At 39.1% G+C, this 20,429-nt stretch overlaps 1 protein-coding gene across 3 annotated transcripts in view; it reads right to left on the minus strand.

The window, feature by feature from the left end:
- Window positions 1-20,429, minus strand: part of LOC133655437 (breast cancer type 1 susceptibility protein homolog) — a 44,501-nt gene that overhangs the window by 22,584 nt on the left and 1,488 nt on the right. For 2 of the 3 annotated variants that reach the window (XM_062055618.1, XM_062055619.1), the window contains exons 4-11: window positions 17,386-17,466; window positions 17,228-17,316; window positions 13,524-13,560; window positions 13,349-13,443; window positions 9,587-11,794; window positions 9,444-9,517; window positions 6,428-6,530; window positions 6,285-6,339 (exon numbers count right to left, since the gene is read on the minus strand). In XM_062055618.1, coding sequence (XP_061911602.1) covers window positions 6,285-6,339; window positions 6,428-6,530; window positions 9,444-9,517; window positions 9,587-11,794; window positions 13,349-13,443; window positions 13,524-13,560; window positions 17,228-17,316; window positions 17,386-17,466 — 2,742 coding nt within the window. The remainder of the gene's footprint in view (window positions 1-6,284; window positions 6,340-6,427; window positions 6,531-9,443; window positions 9,518-9,586; window positions 11,795-13,348; window positions 13,444-13,523; window positions 13,561-17,227; window positions 17,317-17,385; window positions 17,467-20,429) is intronic. The other variant, XM_062055620.1, reaches the window with a different exon arrangement.

The raw sequence follows: 20,429 nt of genomic DNA on the forward strand, positions 1-20,429 counted from the left end.
GCGATCGCAATGTTTTAAGACTGCATAATAACTTCATACCAAATTTAAGAAGGAAGTTTGCCAAAGTAAAAATACAGTACACACTGCGCTACAGCCATATTTTCGAGGGCAATCGCCAATACACTGTTATATGAAAGCGTGGGCGCATACACATTAAATACACACAGACACTTTTTTTTGCCACACAGCAGAGCGTTATTGTGACCTAACAAAAATCTTTTGTACCAATTTAACACTTCAGTTTATATTGATTAAAGCGAATGATAACAGACTGAACAACACACAACTTCAACTACTTCAACATTAACAACCCCCCCACATCAGACCCTGACGATATGAAGTATAAACAATAAAACATTTAATATTAAGAATATGTGAAAGTTCGACACCTACCTTGTTTCTTTACCTGACGACCTCCTTAAAGTTTTGTAATTAATCAGAAATATCAAGCAGCTAAAATGCGTCAAACATGGGCAAGTGTGGAGTGAGTGTTTTGCGTATCACCCATCATGCACTGTAATTGATTCATATGTATAATTTTTAATTGTATTAACATGTTTTACAATGTTCACAAAGTTCAATGGGCAGAAAGTATGTTACATGCAATCGTGTGTTGAATTTATTTGTTGGTTGTAGATAATTTACACTATGAGTGAGAAAGTTGTTTTAATTGGATCATATGTATTGATACTGTGCTCAAGTCACTGTCAAATGTGTGGCCATTGACCATTGATTCTATCTTTGCCCGCAGGAGGGCAGCAATATCTTGTTAAACGTGTGACGACTCGCGGGCCAAGTCGTAGTTTGGACACCTATGGTGTAGAACATAATGCAGTTGCATGCAGTATTTTTTTATTGTCAAAATTAAAATAATACATTTACAGGGTCCGTATACCTTTTCCTTGGCCAAATTCAAGCACTTTTTAAAGACTTTCCAGATCAATTTTCCAGTACCCTTCAAAAGGCGAAAACCAGTGTGAATCAATCCATAGCCTTGCTGTTTGAGGTCACCAAATGCTGTCTGGAGGAAAAATACAGAAAATCTGCTAAAACCTAAGCCTAACATTGAACCAGCAGTTATCATTACCTGAATGGGGCACAGAAAATGAAGCAGTGTTTCTGTAGACTATTCAATATCATTGGTGTTTGCAAACGTGTCTCCATTCGTTCTCCTTTTCTTACTTACAGCACTCAATGACATTGAACAGCACGGATTGATTCACACCGTATTTGTGCTTGTAAACTGCATAATGTGATATAAATACATGCACCCTCAAAATGTAAATTTCAGTCATTTATTTACATTTACATACATACCACATTAATATAACGATAATAAATTTAAAGGGAAATATTTTGTTTTTTTCACAACACCTCAGTCACCTTTCATTAAGCATATCTAGCCTTATAACTGTTGCTATGATAACAAATCGATTTTTAGTTGAGGGAAGTTCTTAACATTTTAATTTATTATTGACAAACGCTCGCTTTTTTCCTTTCATAGCTCGTAATAACTGTCCATAATTAACATGTAATCTAGCGCTGATCTCACAGTTTAGGTCGAGCATGTACCAAAAGGTCAGAAAACAAAACTTTAGCTAATGTTAGTTAACTTGTAGGACTAGTAATCTCTGTGTCTTACCTTTCATATGACTCGAGAGAGAGCCGACTCTCCCATTGCGAAAAGCTGGATTTCCTTTTTGCATATTTTGCAGCAGGCTACATGTGGATTTGGTCCACGTTTTATCCAAAGTTTGTATTCGCCATTTTCCATCCAATGTTCATTAAAACGACAACCTCCCGGCATGATGGACCGATGCACCACTGTCCTCTTGGGGGCAACACAGAGCCGTATATGGCATGACAACAACCTAATGTAAGGGCTCGTGCAAAGCCAACAGATCAAGCGTGTAGCTTTCATTTTTAAGGAAACTTATTTTATTTTTTTCCATTTTATAATTAACCTATTGAGTCAGACTGCCGAGAAATATGATGAACATTTCCAAGCACTTCACAGAAAATTCAAGCATTTTTCAAACCTTGAAAACACAACATTAAAATCCAAGCATTTTCAAGGTTTTTAAGCACCCGTACAAACCCTGAATTTAGCCAAAAAGTGCTTTATTATTTCCAGTCTTTCACAAGCCTCATTACATGATGTGGCGGGCAGGTTTAACACCTGTTTTAGGGGAATAAACATACATCATCTTGACAGGAACAAAGTCAAAGTGGTGTGAAAAAAGGTTCGAATTTTACGGTAATAAAGTTGTAGTTTTACACGAAGGAGTATTTTAAAAACTTTCAAATTAGCTGATTTGCCGCTTTTCTGCTCTGTCCGTCATGGCTACAAATAATTTCTGCAAAAGATACCAGTGTGAATGACGTGCTAGCTGTAACCCAACTTGTAGGTCACATCTTCCATACACAGCTGTGGACGTCTACGTGGCGCTGAACTGGCTAAGCCCGAAAGAAGATCCCCTATAACTATCTGTTGGCTTCCCGATGGACTGGATTCCCACATTATCTATTAATCTAACAATTCATTACTACACCAGCGATCACCCTACATTTGTTATCCATTCTCAAGATTTTTACATTTTTACCAGCTGGAGTCTTTTGATTTTTTACTTGTCCAGATGTGGGTTTGGATCAGGGGATGTCATGAGTTTATCAAGCCCTTTGAGACACTTGTGATTAAGGGCTACTATACAAGTTAATTTTGATTGATTGATTGAAAAATTAAGGACAATATAAGATTGGATGAACACAATGTTTTATGATACTACAGTTGGAGTGTTCCTACAAAATGTTGTAACTTTAAAAAAAGTTGTTTTACTATGAGAAAAATCTTAATGTTATAAGAAAACAGGCATAATTTTACATAATTTAAGTAAATAAAACGAGTAAAAATCATAATATCACAAAATCATTCTTAATATTTCCACAAACTTTAGGGAAATAAAATAATAATTTTCCAAAAGTGAAGTCAGGGAATTGCTTTAAAAAAGTCACAATTTTATGAGAAGAAAGTCAGAATTGCACATGAAAAAATGTCAGTACTATCAAAAAATCGGAATATATTTTTTGTATGAGACTAAAATCAGAGTAGAAGGAGAATAAGTTGTTTTTACATGAAAGTTGAAAAAAGAAGTGCATTGTTATTATGGAAATAATGCATTATTTTTTGGAATTCAAGTTTGTGTGTGATATTTGTAAATAATGTAAATAATTCAATGTGATTATCTTGTGTGATGACTGTATTATGATGATAGTATATATGATAGTATATATCTGTATCATGAATCAATTTAAGTGGACCCCGACTTAAACAAGTTGAAAAACTTATTCGGGTGTTACCATTTAGTGGTCAATTGTACGGAATATGTACTTCACTGTGCAACCTACTAATAAAAGTCTCAATCAATCAATCAATCAATCAATCAATCAAAACAGCAATAAAAGTTCACTTCCAGGCAGCTACAACCCTAAACTAACACCCTCCCCGGATTGCTAATAATCAAATGTAAACAATCAAATGCAGATACTTTTTCTTATGCCTTCTGATCTCTCTCTCTCTCTCTCTCTCTCTCTGTCCACTACTTGATGTCCATATCCTACCCCCCCCCCTCCACACCCCTGATTGTAAATAATGTAAATAATTCAATGTGATTATCTTGTGTGATGACTGTATTATGATGATAGTATATATGATAGTATATATCTGTATCATGAATCAATTTAAGTGGACCCCGACTGAAAATGAATTCAAAAATGAATTTTTTTTATTTAAACGGGGATAGCAGATCTATTCTATGTGTCATACTTGATCATTTCGCGATATTGCCATATTTTTGCTGAAAGGATTTAGTATAGAACAACGACGATAAAGATTGCAACTTTTGGTATCTGATAAAAAAAAGGCTTGCACCTACCGGAAGTAGCGTGACGTAGTCAGTTGAACATATACGCAAAGTTCCCTATTGTTTACAATGATGGCCGCATGAAGTGAGAGAGATTCGGACCGAGAAAGCGACAATTTCCCCATTAATTTGAGCGAGGATGAAAGATTTGTGGATGAGTAAAGTGCAAGTGAAGGACTAGTGGGGAGTTGAAGCTATTCAGATAGGGAAGATGCTGTGAGAGCCGGGGGTTACCTGATATTCAGCTGGGAATGACTACAACAGTAAATAAACACAAGACATATATATACTCTATTAGCCACAACACAACCAGGCTTATATTTAATATGCCACAAATTAATCCTGCATAAAAACACCTGCGTGTTTGTTATGCTAGCTACTAGCTCCTCTGCTAGCTCCTAGCTCCATAGAACACGCCAATACAATTCAAACACCTGATCAACACACACAATCACTCAGCCCAAAAGACCGTTTACCTAACCCAAGGTTCATAAAGCTTATATATTTTTAAAAAGTTACGTACGTGACGCGCACATACGGTCAAGTTATCGAATGTTTAGCAGCCAAGGCTGCATACTCACGGTACCTGATATTCAGCTGGGAATGACTACAACAGTAAATAAACACAAGACATATATATACTCTATTAGCCACAACACAACCAGGCTTATATTTAATATGCCACAAATTAATCCTGCATAAAAACACCTGCGTGTTTGTTATGCTAGCTACTAGCTCCTCTGCTAGCTCCTAGCTCCATAGAACACGCCAATACAATTCAAACACCTGATCAACACACACAATCACTCAGCCCAAAAGACCGTTTACCTAACCCAAGGTTCATAAAGCTTATATATTTTTAAAAAGTTACGTACGTGACGCGCACATACGGTCAAGTTATCGAATGTTTAGCAGCCAAGGCTGCATACTCACGGTACCTGATATTCAGCTGGGAATGACTACAACAGTAAATAAACACAAGACATATATATACTCTATTAGCCACAACACAACCAGGCTTATATTTAATATGACACAAATTAATCCTGCATAAAAACACCTGCGTGTTTGTTATGCTAGCTCCTAGCTCCTCTGCTAGCTCCTAGCTCCATAGAACACGCCAATACAATTCAAACACCTGATCAACACACACAATCACTCAGCCCAAAAGACCGTTCACCTAACCCAAGGTTCATAAAGCTTATATATTTAAAAAAAGTTACGTACATACGCAAAAAAAAGCCAAAGCTGCATACTCACAGTAGCACGTCTGCGTCTTTGTCATCCAAATCAAAGTAATCCTGGTAAGAGTCTGTGTTGTCCCAGTTCTCTACAGGCGTCTGTGTATCCAAATCAAAAGTCCTCCTGGTTAGAGTCTCTGTTATCCGAGTTCTTCCATCTTGACTGCATCTTTCGGGAATGTAAACAAAGAAGCGCCGGCTGTGTACTGTTGTGGCTGACTACGTTCGAAAAATACGTCCATTTCGCACCGACAACTTTCTTCTTTGCTTGCTCGGCTTCCTTCTCCATAATGCAATGAACATGATTGAAACAGATTCACGAACACAGATGTCCAGAATACTGTGGAATTATGAAATGAAAACAGAGCTTTTTCGTATCGGCTTCAATGTGGAAGGCATACCCGTGTTCGTCGGGCTACGTCACACGCATACGTCATCCTCAGAGGCGTTTCGAACCGGAAGTTTAGCGGCAAATTTAAAATGTCACTTTATAAGTTAACCCGGCCGTATTGGCATGTGTTATAATGTTAAGATTTCATCATTGATATATAAACTATCAGACTGCGTGGTCGGTAGTAGTGGGTTTCAGTAGGCCTTTAAACAAGTTGAAAAACTTATTCGGGTGTTACCATTTAGTGGTCAATTGTACGGAATATGTACTTCACTGTGCAACCTACTAATAAAAGTCTCAATCAAAAACAGGAAAGCTGTAATTTTACGAGTTAAAACTCATATAATTGCAAAATACTGTTAGTATAAAACTGTGTACATTTATAGTGTACTTTTCTAAGAATAAAGTCAAAGTATTGCGAAAACAAACAAAAAAAGACTTTAACTTAAGTCAGAACTTTACACGCAGTATTTTGAGAAATCAGAACATTGCAGGAATGTTCGCACATTTTCAAGCACAGTTATATAATGAGAAAAATCCGGATTTTTACCTACAAAGTAAAAAAAGCATTATGGGAAAAAGTTGTGTTTTTTTTACGACAATAAATTCTTTATTTTAGAATAAAGACTTTTTAGTAGACTAAAGGTAATGTAACCCAATTAAATAGAAAAACAATTCTGAGATTATTATTATCATGTTTTTTTGTTATATTTTATAAAAACTGTTACCAACCTGTCTGGATCTTGGTTTGCCTCCTGGTCACATGGAATAACAGGCATATCTGGGCCTTATGACAATGTATACATACATAAATACACTATATATACAATAAATACAATACATGGACTGATTATTAGAGAGCTCAGACTGCTTACATGTTGGGGCAGCTGGGTTGGCCTCCTTCTCCTGTAGAACCTCGGACACTAGCGCCATCAACTTCTCCAGCCTCACCAGTTCCTTCTTCATCTCAAGTTTTTGCTGGAAACAAGGTGGGCAGGAAAACAATGGAGATATACAATTGATGTGACCAAGGAGGTGAAAAGATGCAAGCCAACTTTCAGTTCATTCACACACAATAACAACAGTCAATCAGCAGAGGCGAAAGCTCAACTTGTCAGGTTACGAATGACGGAGAATATGGAAGTAGAATTGTCTCACATCAACTTAAATATATCAATATATTAATACATATGCATGTATTAATAAAAATGCAAATGTGATATACAAATAAATAATTAATTTGTATAAATAAACGCGTATTTGTAAATATATTTTTAAGATTTTAAAATATATACAAATAAAATTTATAAATATAAAAATGTGACATACAAATACATCAATAATTTGTATAAATAAACGTGTATTTGTAAATATATTTTTGAGATTTGAATATAAATATGCTTGATTTTGTATTGAATTTGCAAATGTGGATCGCTTTTTTGCTTTTGTGTCGATGAGACATTTCTACCATAAACCAGATGCACAAATAAATGTGAGCTACACACTCCCCTGAACAACCAGCAGAGGGCACTGCAGCCAGAGCGGTCTGGGTCACAGAGCTTTATATGCAAAATGCCCGGAGTTCTTTGCACATAAACAATTCACGTCTTTACAGAGAGAATGTACAACGGGCCTGAGCTAGCTAACGTTAGCATTGCATTAGCTAATGCTAATTTATCCAGTTAATCTGAAAGACCGTGCTCGCTGCTTTTTTTATTGTATCAATGCCGTTTAATGACCTTGTCCCGATGTAGATACTGATCTCTTATCAGGCTGCAGTGCCCTCTGCTGGTTGTTCACAGGAGTGTGTAGGTCACATTTATTTGTGCATCTGGTTTGTGGGAGGAATGTCTCATCGACACAAAAGCAAAAAAGCGTTCCACACATGCAAATTCAATACAATTACAAAATCAAGCATATTTATATTCAAATGTCAAAAATATATTTACAAATACACGTTTATTCATACAAATTCTTGATTTATTTGTATGTCCCATTTTTATATTTATAAATTTAATTTGTATATATTTTCAAATCTCAAAAAGATATTTAAAAATACGGGTTTATTTATACAAATTATTTATTTTTACAAATTATTTATTTATTTGTATATCACATTTGTATTTGTATATTTATTAATATATGTATAAGTATTAATATCATATTGATATTTATAAGTTGATGTGAGACAATTCTACTTCCATAGGAGAAACCATTGTTTGGGCATTGTCGCAACACAGGCCGGCTTGGAATGAAATCGCATCATATCGGCCACCGTGTGCACACATCCCTGAATCACAACCACAATCAAAAATTGCTCCGTGGTTTGCACAAACATTTGAAATGATTGCACAAATTTGTGAAGTCAAGATACGGTGCTAAAACCACTTAGGCGTCAAATAAAGTGGACAGATAAAAGTAAGAGTGCACAATGATGGATGAGGAAGAACAACAAGCTCCATCTCCTCAACAGACATTCGTTGAATGTAAATAAAAAGCAATTTAGAAAAGATGCTGGGGAGGACTTTTTTTTTTTTTACTCAGCAAAGTCATCTGTCATCCAGGAGCTGACAGGAGGCTACCCTCTGTAGGGCAGAAAGGGTCATTGCTAGTGTAAATGTTCCACTCAACAGGTGTTTTACTAGTTTACAAGGCAAAAAAGACGCAACAAAAAAAAAGTTACGGGCTAAAAATCACCTTACTATGGTGGAATCATACACAAGGTATGTATGACGAGAAAGAAGCACAATGAGCGCTTTGAGTACTTTGAAGGTAGAAAAGCACCATACAAGTATAACCCATTTATTTAGAACGATCACTAAAGTAGTTTTTGATTAAATAAAAGAAAAACTTGTTTTAAATGATAAATGATAAATGGGTTATACTTGTATAGCGCTTTTCTACCTTCACGGTACTCAAAGCGCTTTGACAGTATTTCCACATTCACCCATTCACACACACATTCACACACTGATGGCGGGAGCTGCCATGCAAGGCGCTAACCAGCACCCATCAGGAGCAAGGGTGAAGTGTCTTGCCCAAGGACACAACGGACGTGACTAGGATGGTAGGTGGGGATTGAACCCCAGTAACCAGCAACACTCCGATTGCTGGCACAGCCACTCTACCAACTTCGCCACGCCGTCCCCGTTTTGAATTATCTGTCATTTGTATGCAATGGTTTCTTTACAAAAGTAGGGACTCGCGGAATTGTTGGCAACTATATAATTTGTAGTAGCAATTCTTCTGTTAAATAAACTACTCTTCAAGAACTAACCAGTCCATAGTGTCCGTCCTTTATGTTACGCGTCCCTTCTCGACTAGACAACAGCACATGGACCGTGCACATGGACCGTAACAGGTGCTATCCAGGCTATTTATTGTCTCTTAATAGCTCACTGACCCAACTTCCTTGGCTTTGATTCTACGCTGGAAATGAGACAAATATCACGACAACCAGTGTGGCAGTTATTGATGCTGCACGTTCACGACAATTTTGAAACTTCTTAAAGAAACTCAACAACATTAGGGCAGAGTTCTGCATTCAACCCAATGTAAAGTTGTTATTCCGATGCAGTAACACTCATGATGCATTGCGTTTCCACGTCACACTTTCGAGCTCTATAGTATACAGTATGTAGACAACAGATAAAATATACAGTACCTACAGTAACCAAAAGATAATTAGGAACAATCTCAAAATGTGTATAATACACGGAAGATGAAAAATATAGAAAATATTTTTAAAATATAAATAAAAATACAATAATTGTATTAAATTAAAAAAAATATGTTTAATAGGTGAAAAATTATTTTGGGAAGAAAATAAATTTTAAAAAGAAAACTATCTAGAAAATAACAAAGATTATTTATAAAGACACTCAAATTTACCTGGGTAACAAGAACTTCGCTTGTGAATTGTGAAGATTCGGCAGACAAGCTTGTTCCATTCCCTTGTACGTCACCTGCATGGAATAAAATTAACATTCTTAGTCATTCTTATTACAGCGCAAGATAAATAATTATAAGCTTACATTTATCTGGCGAGTCGAACAAGTCGACGGACCCTTGGCTAGCGCTGACGCAGTCGGGACTCGGACACGTGGAAGGACGTTCTGCGACACAATCACCTTCACAGCCGCCAGTGTCAGCGACATCCTGGATGCAGTCGCCCTGAGCGGGAGGCGCAGACTTTTCAAAGATTTCCGCCAAAGTCGGTAACTCTTCATTGGATGCGCTCACTGATTCACACTCCGATGAGGACTGGAGCCTCTGAGTCCGCCTCCTTCTGTTCTTCCTGGGGGTGCCATGCATGGACAACTGCCCGCTGAGCTCTTGACTCACACCAGGCTGGGTTCCGTGGAGCGGTCCAAGGAGACCGTCTGGAGTCAAAGAAGACTCAACATTTAGGAGATGTTGGGACAATTCTACTGAATGGTTTTCAGAGGCCAAAGTCCTGCAGTCGTCCCTCGCGGATGACTCAAGCAGACTCTCTGGAATCTCCTCACGCTCTACAGCGTTGAAGCAGATTCCTGAATCTACTACTTGAGGGACGACAGAAACATAGGAACTTTCCGTTCCACATTTTGCTACTTTGTTGGGACTGAGGGCACTGCTGTCACTACTCCGGAGGAGCGCAGGAAAGCTTTCTTCATTTGATATTTTGGTGTCTTTATTTGCTGAAGGTGGTTGAGATTCGGTCGGCGGAATGAAGTCGCTACAAGTCGGACTAGTGAGATCAATGACGTTGTCATACATGCTGCAGCTCCTCTTTCCATTTAGAGCCCCGAAATGGAATGACTTCCTTTTGGTGGCCTTAAAACTCTTTAGAAGTTGCTCCGTGTCCACCTCGCTGTTGTCTTCCCCTTTCTCTTCAGGGGCAATATGGTTTTGATGGAGAGCTGAATCTTCAGTCGGATTGATTGAACTTGGGAACACAAGAGGGTCATGATCCACACTGGCCTCAGAAACTTCCTCAACGAGATGCGGCGGCCTCCGAGAAGACGCCGTTTCACTAATCTCAATGTTTTCTATTGCTCCAATGTCTTCCTCAAAAATACATCCATTACTTTTGCAAGCGTTTCCATCCGCAGGATCTGACAATCCTTTTACGGGTGTTTGCAGAACAAGGCGAGAAGTGTCTTTCTTGCGACCTCTCTTCTGGGAACAAAGAGAAAGTTTTCTCCCTCTCCTAGTGTTCATTGCGACGGGTACTTCCTGGTCCTCGCTGCTCGGGTAGTTCTCAATATGAACCTGAACCGCCTCGGACGGCAGCTTACTTTTCGAGAGGCTCTCTTCGTTTTGAACCCCAGAGACCAGAACCAGTGGTTTTGGAGCTCTTTTCCCAGAGTTATTTTTCCTCTTGTCTGCCTTTTTCGGAGCAGAACTTGCCATTTCAGCTTTGGCCTGCAAATCAGCGTCCACCGCCTGCCCAGTGCTGCGCAACCTTTTTGCCAGGTTCTGTTCAGGTTGGCGGTTTTGAAACACATGACTGGGAGCTTTGCAGTTAGTTTTGTCACTTTCAAGTTTGTCAAGCTTTTCTGCTTCTTCTAATAAGTCCATGCAGATGTCATTTGTGACCGATTGTGGCTCTTCTTGCAGATCTTTTCCCGGTTTCTCCTCAGAGCTTTTTATAAAATCAGTAGGAGTCAGGCTGGTCTTCTTGTGTCGCTTTCCCGCTGGTTGCACAGTTGGGGCTGGCATTGGTTTAGTGAAGACATTCCCCGGAAGAGAAACAGCAGGTCTGGTTCTTCTCTCTCGCTTGTAGGTGGCCCCAAATACCTGCTCCTCGAGGGCTTTGGCAGGCAACTCCTTTGGATTCTCCTCATTGTTGTTGTTGTTGAACACGTTGACGTCCAGTGTGGAAGTGGAGCTGCCTGAGTTGTCTAAATTATTGCAGTTTTCAGCGGATTTCTCCAACTCAAGACTTCCCTCGGCAGGGACTTTCATGAGCCACTCGGCAACCTTCTCAACACTTTCCCTCTTCTTTGTTAGTAAACTCTTGTCAGGGTCCAGATCTTTTTTCTGCTTCTGCCTCAAGGATTTTCTTTGAGGCCCCGAATCAGCTGGAATTGAGTTCTGGGTTTTTTTCCCTTTACCTCGAGTTTTGCGCATGGATGTTTTGACTTTTGTCTCCACTGAGTCCAAGGATTCGATTGTTTGGACCTTGTCCTGGATTCCACTTTCTGCTGTCAAATGACCAGAATCTTCAAATCCCATGACTCTTGCAAATCCATTGAGGGCTAATAACAAAAGATAAAATTTACAATTCAGTCATTAGTTGGGCTAGACGCTTGTGTAGCATTCCCCTATTAAACAACAACAATGGAGTGGAAGCATGGATCTTCTGTGTTACTTTCTTGTGGTAATGAGAGGAATTGTATCCAATAAGACACTAGGGGCACCAAACAGCACAGTGGGTACATAGCCCAGGGTTTCCCCCAGATTGCCAATATGCCTGTGGCGGTGGGGTGTGTTCAATATGACATCATATTGGGTTTCCAGTTTTCTTGTTTGACGTGAGTGACTGCTCGTTGTTGCGGAAGAAGCTAAGTATTATCTTTCTATCGGTGTGCTTCTAATTGTTTTACAGCTTTCTTTATTCCTTTCCAAACATACTTAGTAGTCTTATCCAACTTGCAAACCACCCACTCTCTGTCCCACCACCCCTCTCTCAGCTAGCTAGCTGCTAAGCTAACGAAGCTTAGCGCGGCAAAGGCGGCAAGGGTCTGAAGGAATCTACCCCCACACGTTGCAACCACTCCTCCCAAGACAGCAAGAACTCGACTCGGTGAAAGACACAACGTGGATATGGCTCCCTGCTCTTCGTGCACCGTTCTCATGGATAGGTTGGCCCTACTAGAGGACCGTGTCCGCCAACTATAGCAGAGTAATTTCGTAACTTTAGACGCTGCAGACACATCTGCTAGCGTTAGCTGTAGCAAGCTGACTAGCCCTAAACGGCCTATAAAGCAACAGTGAACCGGTTGAGACGCATAATAGATTTAGCCCTTTAGCTAGTCCTACATCCCAGTCTACCGGGTACCACACATTAGCCATGAAGGACTCCATCACCCGAAACATACAGCTGAGAAAACCAGCCATAATTAAGTGTATTCCCGGGGCCAGAGCACCTGACATTGAAGCTAATCTTAGGGAGTTAACTCGCAACAGGCCCGGTAAACACGTACGACAGGGTAATCGCACCACTAGCTACGCAAACATAGTTGTATAGGTTGGTTTCAATGACAGGGTCTAGCTACATCCTATCCTGCTGATAGTATTGTACCATATGTCTCGGCCAGAAATCTGCGTTCTAAGAACTCCGGCTTATTAGTGATTCCCAGAGCCCAAAAAAAGATAGAGCGTTTTCTTTTCGGGCTCCAGTACTCTGGAATGCCCTACCAGTAACAATTAGAGATGCAACCTCAGAAGAAGCATTTAAGTCCCATCTTAAAACTCATTTGTATACTCTAGCCTTTAAATATACCCCCCTTTAAGACCAGTTCATCTGCCGTCTCTTTTCTTTTCTGCTCTGCCCCCCTCTCCTGCATGGAGAGGTTATCAGGTGACCACAGATGATGCGCGAGCTGTTAAAAGTCGGGACCCGGGGTGGACCACTCCTGGTGGACGTCTCTGCACTGCTGACTTGTCTCCATTCAAGATGATCCCCTGCAGGCCCCACTATGGACTGGACTCTTTCATTATTAACTAGAGCCACTAGTGATGCAATGATGCATATATGTTCTTTAAAAAAGGCAAAAAAAGTTATAACTACATTTAATGTCTGTCTTTACCTGCTATAGTTGACGAGTGAGAACTCGGAAGAGCCACGTTAACGTCCACCATGTTGACATCGTTAACCTGTATGTTCTTCCCACCAGCTGTCACACTGTTCACAATGAAAATCATCACCATAGCAACCAGCTATCAGTGAAAATTTAGGTGTTGCTTTAATTACACACAACTCACCATGATTGTTGACCGTCCTGGGCCAGCCCAGTGAAGTCTGTGAATGGAAAACATCTCATTTAATTCAGTCCAACCACATAAAAGATCTGAAAATGTGTATATTTATATAAACGGACTGAAAAAGACGTATTGTCTTATATTTGGAGTCTAGAGCAAGAATGTCAAACATGCGGCCAAACAGGTTTAATCCGGTCCGCGAGATGAGTAAAAATGAGCTGCATTTCTAAATTTAAAAAAACTGCTGTTCTCAATGTGTCCACTGGATGTCGCAATAGCAATTCTGTTAGGCAAGTTAAGGGTTTATACCGGGGCCGAGCAAGTATGCCAAGCAAGAGGTTCACAGTAAAGCGGGGCTGCGGCTACTCCCCTTTGACTCAACGTAAAACCTGCCCTTTTACATCTTCTGCATCAAACAGTGCTTTGGCTCCCTCATTTCCACAAAATGCCTGTCTGTTACGTTCCACGTAGTGGTGGTTTTGCTTGTTTTGTGTTTCTTCTTCTATTGTTTCTACAGGTCACACTCATTCACTGCCTCTGCTGCCAATCAACCGGTTCCTGTTCCCAGCTGCTCCTCATTTCACCTGTTAATCAGCCAACCAATCCCGGTCCACCATTCATCCTCCTATGCTGCTTAAAACCACTTGCTCACCACTGGATGAGGAATTATTTTTCTGACATGCTGTGTGGAGCCTTGATAGACGCTACTTTGTCTTTGACGCTACTTTGTTTTGTACTCTCGCTTAACTTGTGCCACCTGTTTTTTTGTCTTCATTTTTTTTTTTACCTTTCAACTTTTGTAAGTATCTGCAGCCTAGTCTTGGGAAAGGTTAGACAGAGGCCTCTATACACTAAGCACAGAGTATTTGTTTGTGTATAGAGACGCCAGGCTTAGTGGTGGCTGTCACCCTTGTAGGTTTTGGACCCCCTCTTTGGCTAGAGTAAGTAGGTAGGTTTTTGGTTTATTCTAATTAAATAGCTTTAGTTAGTAAGTTTACCTTTCTTTTTCAGAGGTGTCTTTTGGTATGTTTTGTTCATTTCTTTGACAGCACCTGTATTCCCAAGCTAGGCTAGTGTTGTGTCTAGTTGTAACCCCCCCATGGTTACTTTTCAATAACACTAGTTTTGTTTTCAATTCTTGGCTTTGGTGTCTTTAATTTACACCTCATTTAGTTTATGCACTTTTATGCTGCGTTCTCCTAAGATCCCTAGACTCAGAGCTATCTGGGAACGTAACACTGTCAAAAAAGAGAAAAGTGGATGCAGAGTGTTCCAGAAAAATCATCATCCTCCTCCTTTTCATTCACGGAAGAATGGGAAACCACATATCTTTTGTGAGCAAGTTTTCTCTGTAATGAGCTCCCTTCAGGCAAACAGCTGCGGAGTATAAGGAGTAAAACCACCAGACTCAAAGACAGCTTCTTACCTGAATCTATCAGACAGCTGAACACCAGCTTCACTATACAAACTTTGCTATTTACAAACAATGTTCAAGAACTAATTAAGTTCATGAATCAAGGTTTCACTGTTTTCGATACCTAGAAGAGTTTTTATTTATATTGTATTTTGTTCAATCACAGATAGGCTGTGACTTGCAGTTTAATGTCTTTGTAGATACACTGAGACGAAGTCTAGGTTCATTGTGTTCTTCATGGTGTTTTTGCAACTGCACAAATATTTTCCTCAGAGTTTTCAACTAACGAAGTGTTTTGTCAGGAGGATTATTTGTGATAAGTACGTTTTCAGAATGTGCTTGTTCTATTTTGGGCCAAAGTAAAAAAGAAAACAATCTGAAGTTGTCGTAGTTGTACGAAACCCAAAACCAGTGAAGTTGGCACGTTATGTAAATCGTAAATAAAAACCGAATACAATGATTTGCAAATACTTTTCAACTTATATTCAATTGAATGGACTGCAAAGACAAAATATTTAATGTTCAAACTGAGAATCATGTTTTTTTTTGCAGATATACATTAACTTAAAATTTAATGGCAGCAACACATTGCAAAAAAGTTGGCTCAGGGGCATTTTTACCACTGTGTTACATGGCCTTTCCTTTTAACAACACTCAGTAAACATTTGGGAACTGAGGAGACCCATTTTTTAAGCTTTTCAGGTGTAATTATTTCCCATTCTTGCTTGATGAACAGCTTAAATTGTTCAACAGTTCGGGGTCTCCGGTGTCATATTTTACGCTTCATAATGCACCACACATTTTCAATGGGAGACAGGTCTGGACTACAGGCAGGCCAGTCTAGTACCCGCACTCTTTTACTACGAGGTCACGCCGTTGTAACACATGCAAAATGTGACTTGGCATTGTCTTGCTGAAATAAGCAGGGGTGTCCTTGAAAAAGACGTTGCTTGGATGGCAACATATGTTGCTCCAAAACCTGTATGTACCTTTCAGCATTAATTGTGCCTTCACAGATGTGTAAGTTACCCATGCCTTGGGCACTAATACACCCCCATACCATCACAGATGCTGTTTTTTTAACTTTGCGCATATAACATTTCAGATGGTTGTTTTCCTCTTTGGTCCGGAGGACACAACGTCCAGTTTCCAAAAACAATTTGAAATATGGACTCGTCAGACCACAGTACACTTTTCCACTTTGCATCAGTCCATCTCAGATGAGCTCGGGCCCAGCGAAGCCGGCGGCATTTCTGGGTGTTGTTGATAACTGGCTTTTGCTTTGCCTAGTAGTTTTAACTTGCACTTACAGATGTAGCGACAAACTGAAGTTACTGACAGTGGTTTTCTGAAGTGTTCCTGAGCCCATGTGGTGATATCCTTTACACACTGGTGTCGCTTTTTGATGCAGTACCGCCTGAGGGACCGAAGGTCCGTATATTGCTTACGTGCAGTGATTTCTCCAGATTCTCTGAACCTTTTGATATTACAACCGTAGATGGTGAAATCCCTAAATTCCTTGCAATAGCTCGTTGACAAATGTTGTTCTTAAACTGTTCGACAATTTGCTGACGCATTTGTTCAAAGTGGTGACCCTCACCCCATCCTTGTTTGTGGATGACTGAGCATTTTATGGAAGATATTTTTATACCCAATCATGGCACCCACCTGTTCACCTGTGGGATGTTCCAAATAAGTGTTTGATGAGCATGCCTCAACTTTCTCAGTCTCTTTTGCCAGCTTTTTTGAAACATGTTGCAGGCATCAAATTCCAAATGAGCTAATATTTGCAAAAAATAAAGCTTACCCGTTCGAATATTAAGTATCTTGTCTTTGCCGTCTATTCAATTGAATATAGGTTGAAAAAGATTTGCAAATCATTGTATTCTGTTTTTATTTACCATTTACACAACGTGTCAATTTCACTGGTTTTGGGTTTTGTATTTTTAAGTTACTATGCCATGATTTTACTAGTCCAGCTCACGTGGGAATAGATGTTGTTCTATGCAGCCTCTGAGTAAAACTTTGTTTGACACCCCTGGTCTAGTGGCATATTCAACAATGCTACAAATCTGAACGCTTCACAAATTGCACAAAAGCCTCTTTTTTAAATGTGGTCTGAACTACAAGCAAACAGCAGTGGATTTAGGATGCACATTTTAAGGTAATGGTGACCAAAGAAGCAGAATCAATAAGATGTGATTAATACAAACATGATGAAAGAAATTAAATTGAACTGGGGTGTTGTATTTAATGGTCGTCCTATATGCGGTTAAATAATGACTGTACTTACAGTTTGTGCCGGTGTCATGTTCATAAGCATGGATCATAGCTTGCAGTCCTGTGACAAGCCTCTGAAACCCCGGACTCTCCTGCAAGCTCCTACATTTGACCCAAAAAAAAGTTTCCTAACAGATTTCTAGAGAATGTCAACATAAATATACACCCAACCTTTTTGTTATGTTTTCTTTACACACTGGGCAGTTGGCTCTGTTTAGTTTGGTGTTGTCCAGAAGCTTCAGCATGCAAAACCTAAACATGGGAGGAAAAAGCAAAACAGCTTAGCATTGAATAAAAGTATCAATGCTCGTCGCAGACAATGGCAAACGTGCAGCAACATCCAAGTGCTGCAAATACAGAAATGATCCAAAAAATACCATAAAACAGAGTACACAGAAAAATGCAGCAATCACATAAACGCTGTAAGATCAAAAATAATGCAAAAAAACATTGCTGCTATACCAAAAACATTATTTTTGGGACGTGTAGAATGTTAGTCATCAAGAAAAATTTAGGGCCAGCTCCACTTGTAGACTAGCAAACTTCGGTTTTGTTCTGTGGCCTTGCAATATTTCTCTTGTGCGATTGTTTTTGGGGTTTGTGTGCGGTGGGTAGAGTAGCTGGAAATTGTACTGAAGTAAGAGTACTGTTACTTTAGAGATTTATTACTCAAGTAAAAGCAAGGAGTAGTCTCCCAAATATTTACTTAGGTAAAAGTAAAAAGTATGTTGTGAAAAAACTACTCAAGTACTGAGTAACTGATGAGTAACCCGTTCGTTTTATGAGGACGGCAACAAATAATGCACAAAAACATAAAAATAGCAATGAGCAAATTCAGAGCCAGGAATATCTCTTAAGCAACTAAAACAATAATATATATTAAATAATAATACATTAACATAAAAAATTAAGGCAAATTGAGCCACAATAACTTAACAGCACCATAGGCTCAGTAGGCAGAGATTACAAAGGAAAATAACAAGTTAGCCTTTACGCAAACCATAAACTGATAGGTGTGGGCTGCACGTGGCTTTGGAGCAATCAAAGCTGCTCACACGGTCACTAAGGTGGGTGCCTTGTTTGACATGTCAACTTAATGTGTATTATATTTATCCATGAGAGCATTTTTGTTGTAAATTGTGAGGTGTGTCTGTTAAAATCAAGGTTGTATTTACAAATGATGACAGATGTGAAGAAGAGCATGTATTGTCTTTGTGTGATGATGTAAATGAGGTGTGGTTGTATTGTATATTAAGTATGTGTCCATGAAAGTGCATTTTATGACTTTTTTCTTAATACTTGTGTATGATTTTATCGACATAATTTTATTGCAGAATTTTTATATCCCTTTAATTTAGGTAGCCAGGGACTGCAGATGGAAATTAGCTATCTAGCTATAATCTGGTACAGAACATATCTGTCTTTGAGCTTAATGTTTCTGTGCATTATCCCTTCAAATAAAGACTAAACTAACTAAACCTGGGAACACACTGTGCACTTCTGATTGGTGTTTGTATGCATGCGTGTGTGTGCGACTGTCCGTGTCTATGAGGCTGCAGTGCGTTAATTAATGCCCCCACACGATGTACATTTGACATTTACATTTGAGCCAGGCGGTCATGTGACCGCCTGGCTCTGTTTAATGGTGAAACGGAGTCAAATGTCACCAGTGACTGCATTTGATTGGTGAAACGGAGTAAAAACGTCACCAGTGACTATTTGATTGGTGAAACGCAGGCATGCGATAGATCCTACTTTGAAGGTCTGTCTGACAAACCAAAACAAACAAAGCGTGCATTAACAGATCGATAAAAATCAGTAGCGAGCTGAATGTAGATAAATGGAGCGGAGTAAAAGCAGCGTTTCTTCTGTATAAATATAGTCAAGTAAAAGTAAAAGTATGTTGCATTAAAACTACTCTTAGAAGTACAATTTATCCCAAAAGTTACTCGAGTAGATGTAACTGAGTAAATGTAGCGCGTTACTACCCACCTCTGTTTGTGTGTGTTCCTGGTATTTGCAGCATTCATCTTTTGCATTTGTGTTATATCTCGGAGAGTTAAGTATTTTTTATTTCTGCATTTTCCTCATTGTATTTTTGTTTTAATGTTTTTTTTGGATAATTTATGTTTTTGGACGTTAAAGGGGAACTGCACTTTTTTGAGGAATTTTGCCTATTATTCATAATCCCGATGTAAAACAAGTTGTTTTTTAAAAAATATATTCTAATTTGTAAAAGACGGCAAGTATGAAGTGGCTAACAATGCAGCTAATGGAAGTACACTATTCCGCCCATAAAGCCCTCTAAAAAAAAACCTTCTATTTACATCTCATGACCAGAATAATAACCAAGTATTAGCGATATCGGTATTACAAGCGCCAACGCAGACAAACTATTTTTAGCGGTGCCGTGATCCCACAGAGCGAACTAGCTTATGCAGCTCCAGTATTAGCATACTGAGCCGGTGAGGTGCTGCATCGACTGAGTTGGTGAAAGTTAATTCTACATTTCAAATCATGCATCTCGCCTGCATAGTAGAAGGTTATGGCCAAAAACCGAGAAACTGGTCAACTTTGACATTTAACTTGTACCCAGAGATTGCGAGAACGACACGTACAGACTCATTTGCGGCACCTTTTTTTTTCAGCCTGCGTGAGTATGAAAATGTTTTCATCTAAACGGGAAGATATAAACATCCCATTAGTCAGCATCCCAGAGAGAGCAGACACTGCACAGCAAGTAATTGTTTTTTTATGTTTGTGAATGTTGTTCAGCATTTAGCAATACTTTTGCAGTATGCATAGTGTTTCACAAAAGCTTGAATCTTCTAATCACTAAGCTTCTAAAAATTGTAGCTCATCCTCTGTACAATCAGACTAAAAAGATAAGGTAAGAGCATCATTTGTCCCAAAGCAGTTATTGTCTCTCACGAAGGCTGCCTTCGGTAGTAGTGTTGTTGTTTATCAGGAATAGCAAATGCCGAAATAAGTCTGTGAAATTAATATACCGCTGTATGCTTAAAATATTACATGTTAATAAGAATGTGCTTGTTACTAAATTACATATATATACTTATGTGCATAAAACGGATGTTTTTGGGAGCGCTTTATAGACGGAATAGATAAAATCTCATTAGCTCAATTGCTAGCTGACTTTTGCTAGCATTTACTTATGAGTTGGAATGCATTAAAAAAATAAAAACACATTTGTTCTT

Source organism: Entelurus aequoreus, linkage group LG08 (genome assembly GCF_033978785.1).
Source record: "Entelurus aequoreus isolate RoL-2023_Sb linkage group LG08, RoL_Eaeq_v1.1, whole genome shotgun sequence".
NCBI classification, from domain to species: domain Eukaryota; kingdom Metazoa; phylum Chordata; class Actinopteri; order Syngnathiformes; family Syngnathidae; genus Entelurus; species Entelurus aequoreus.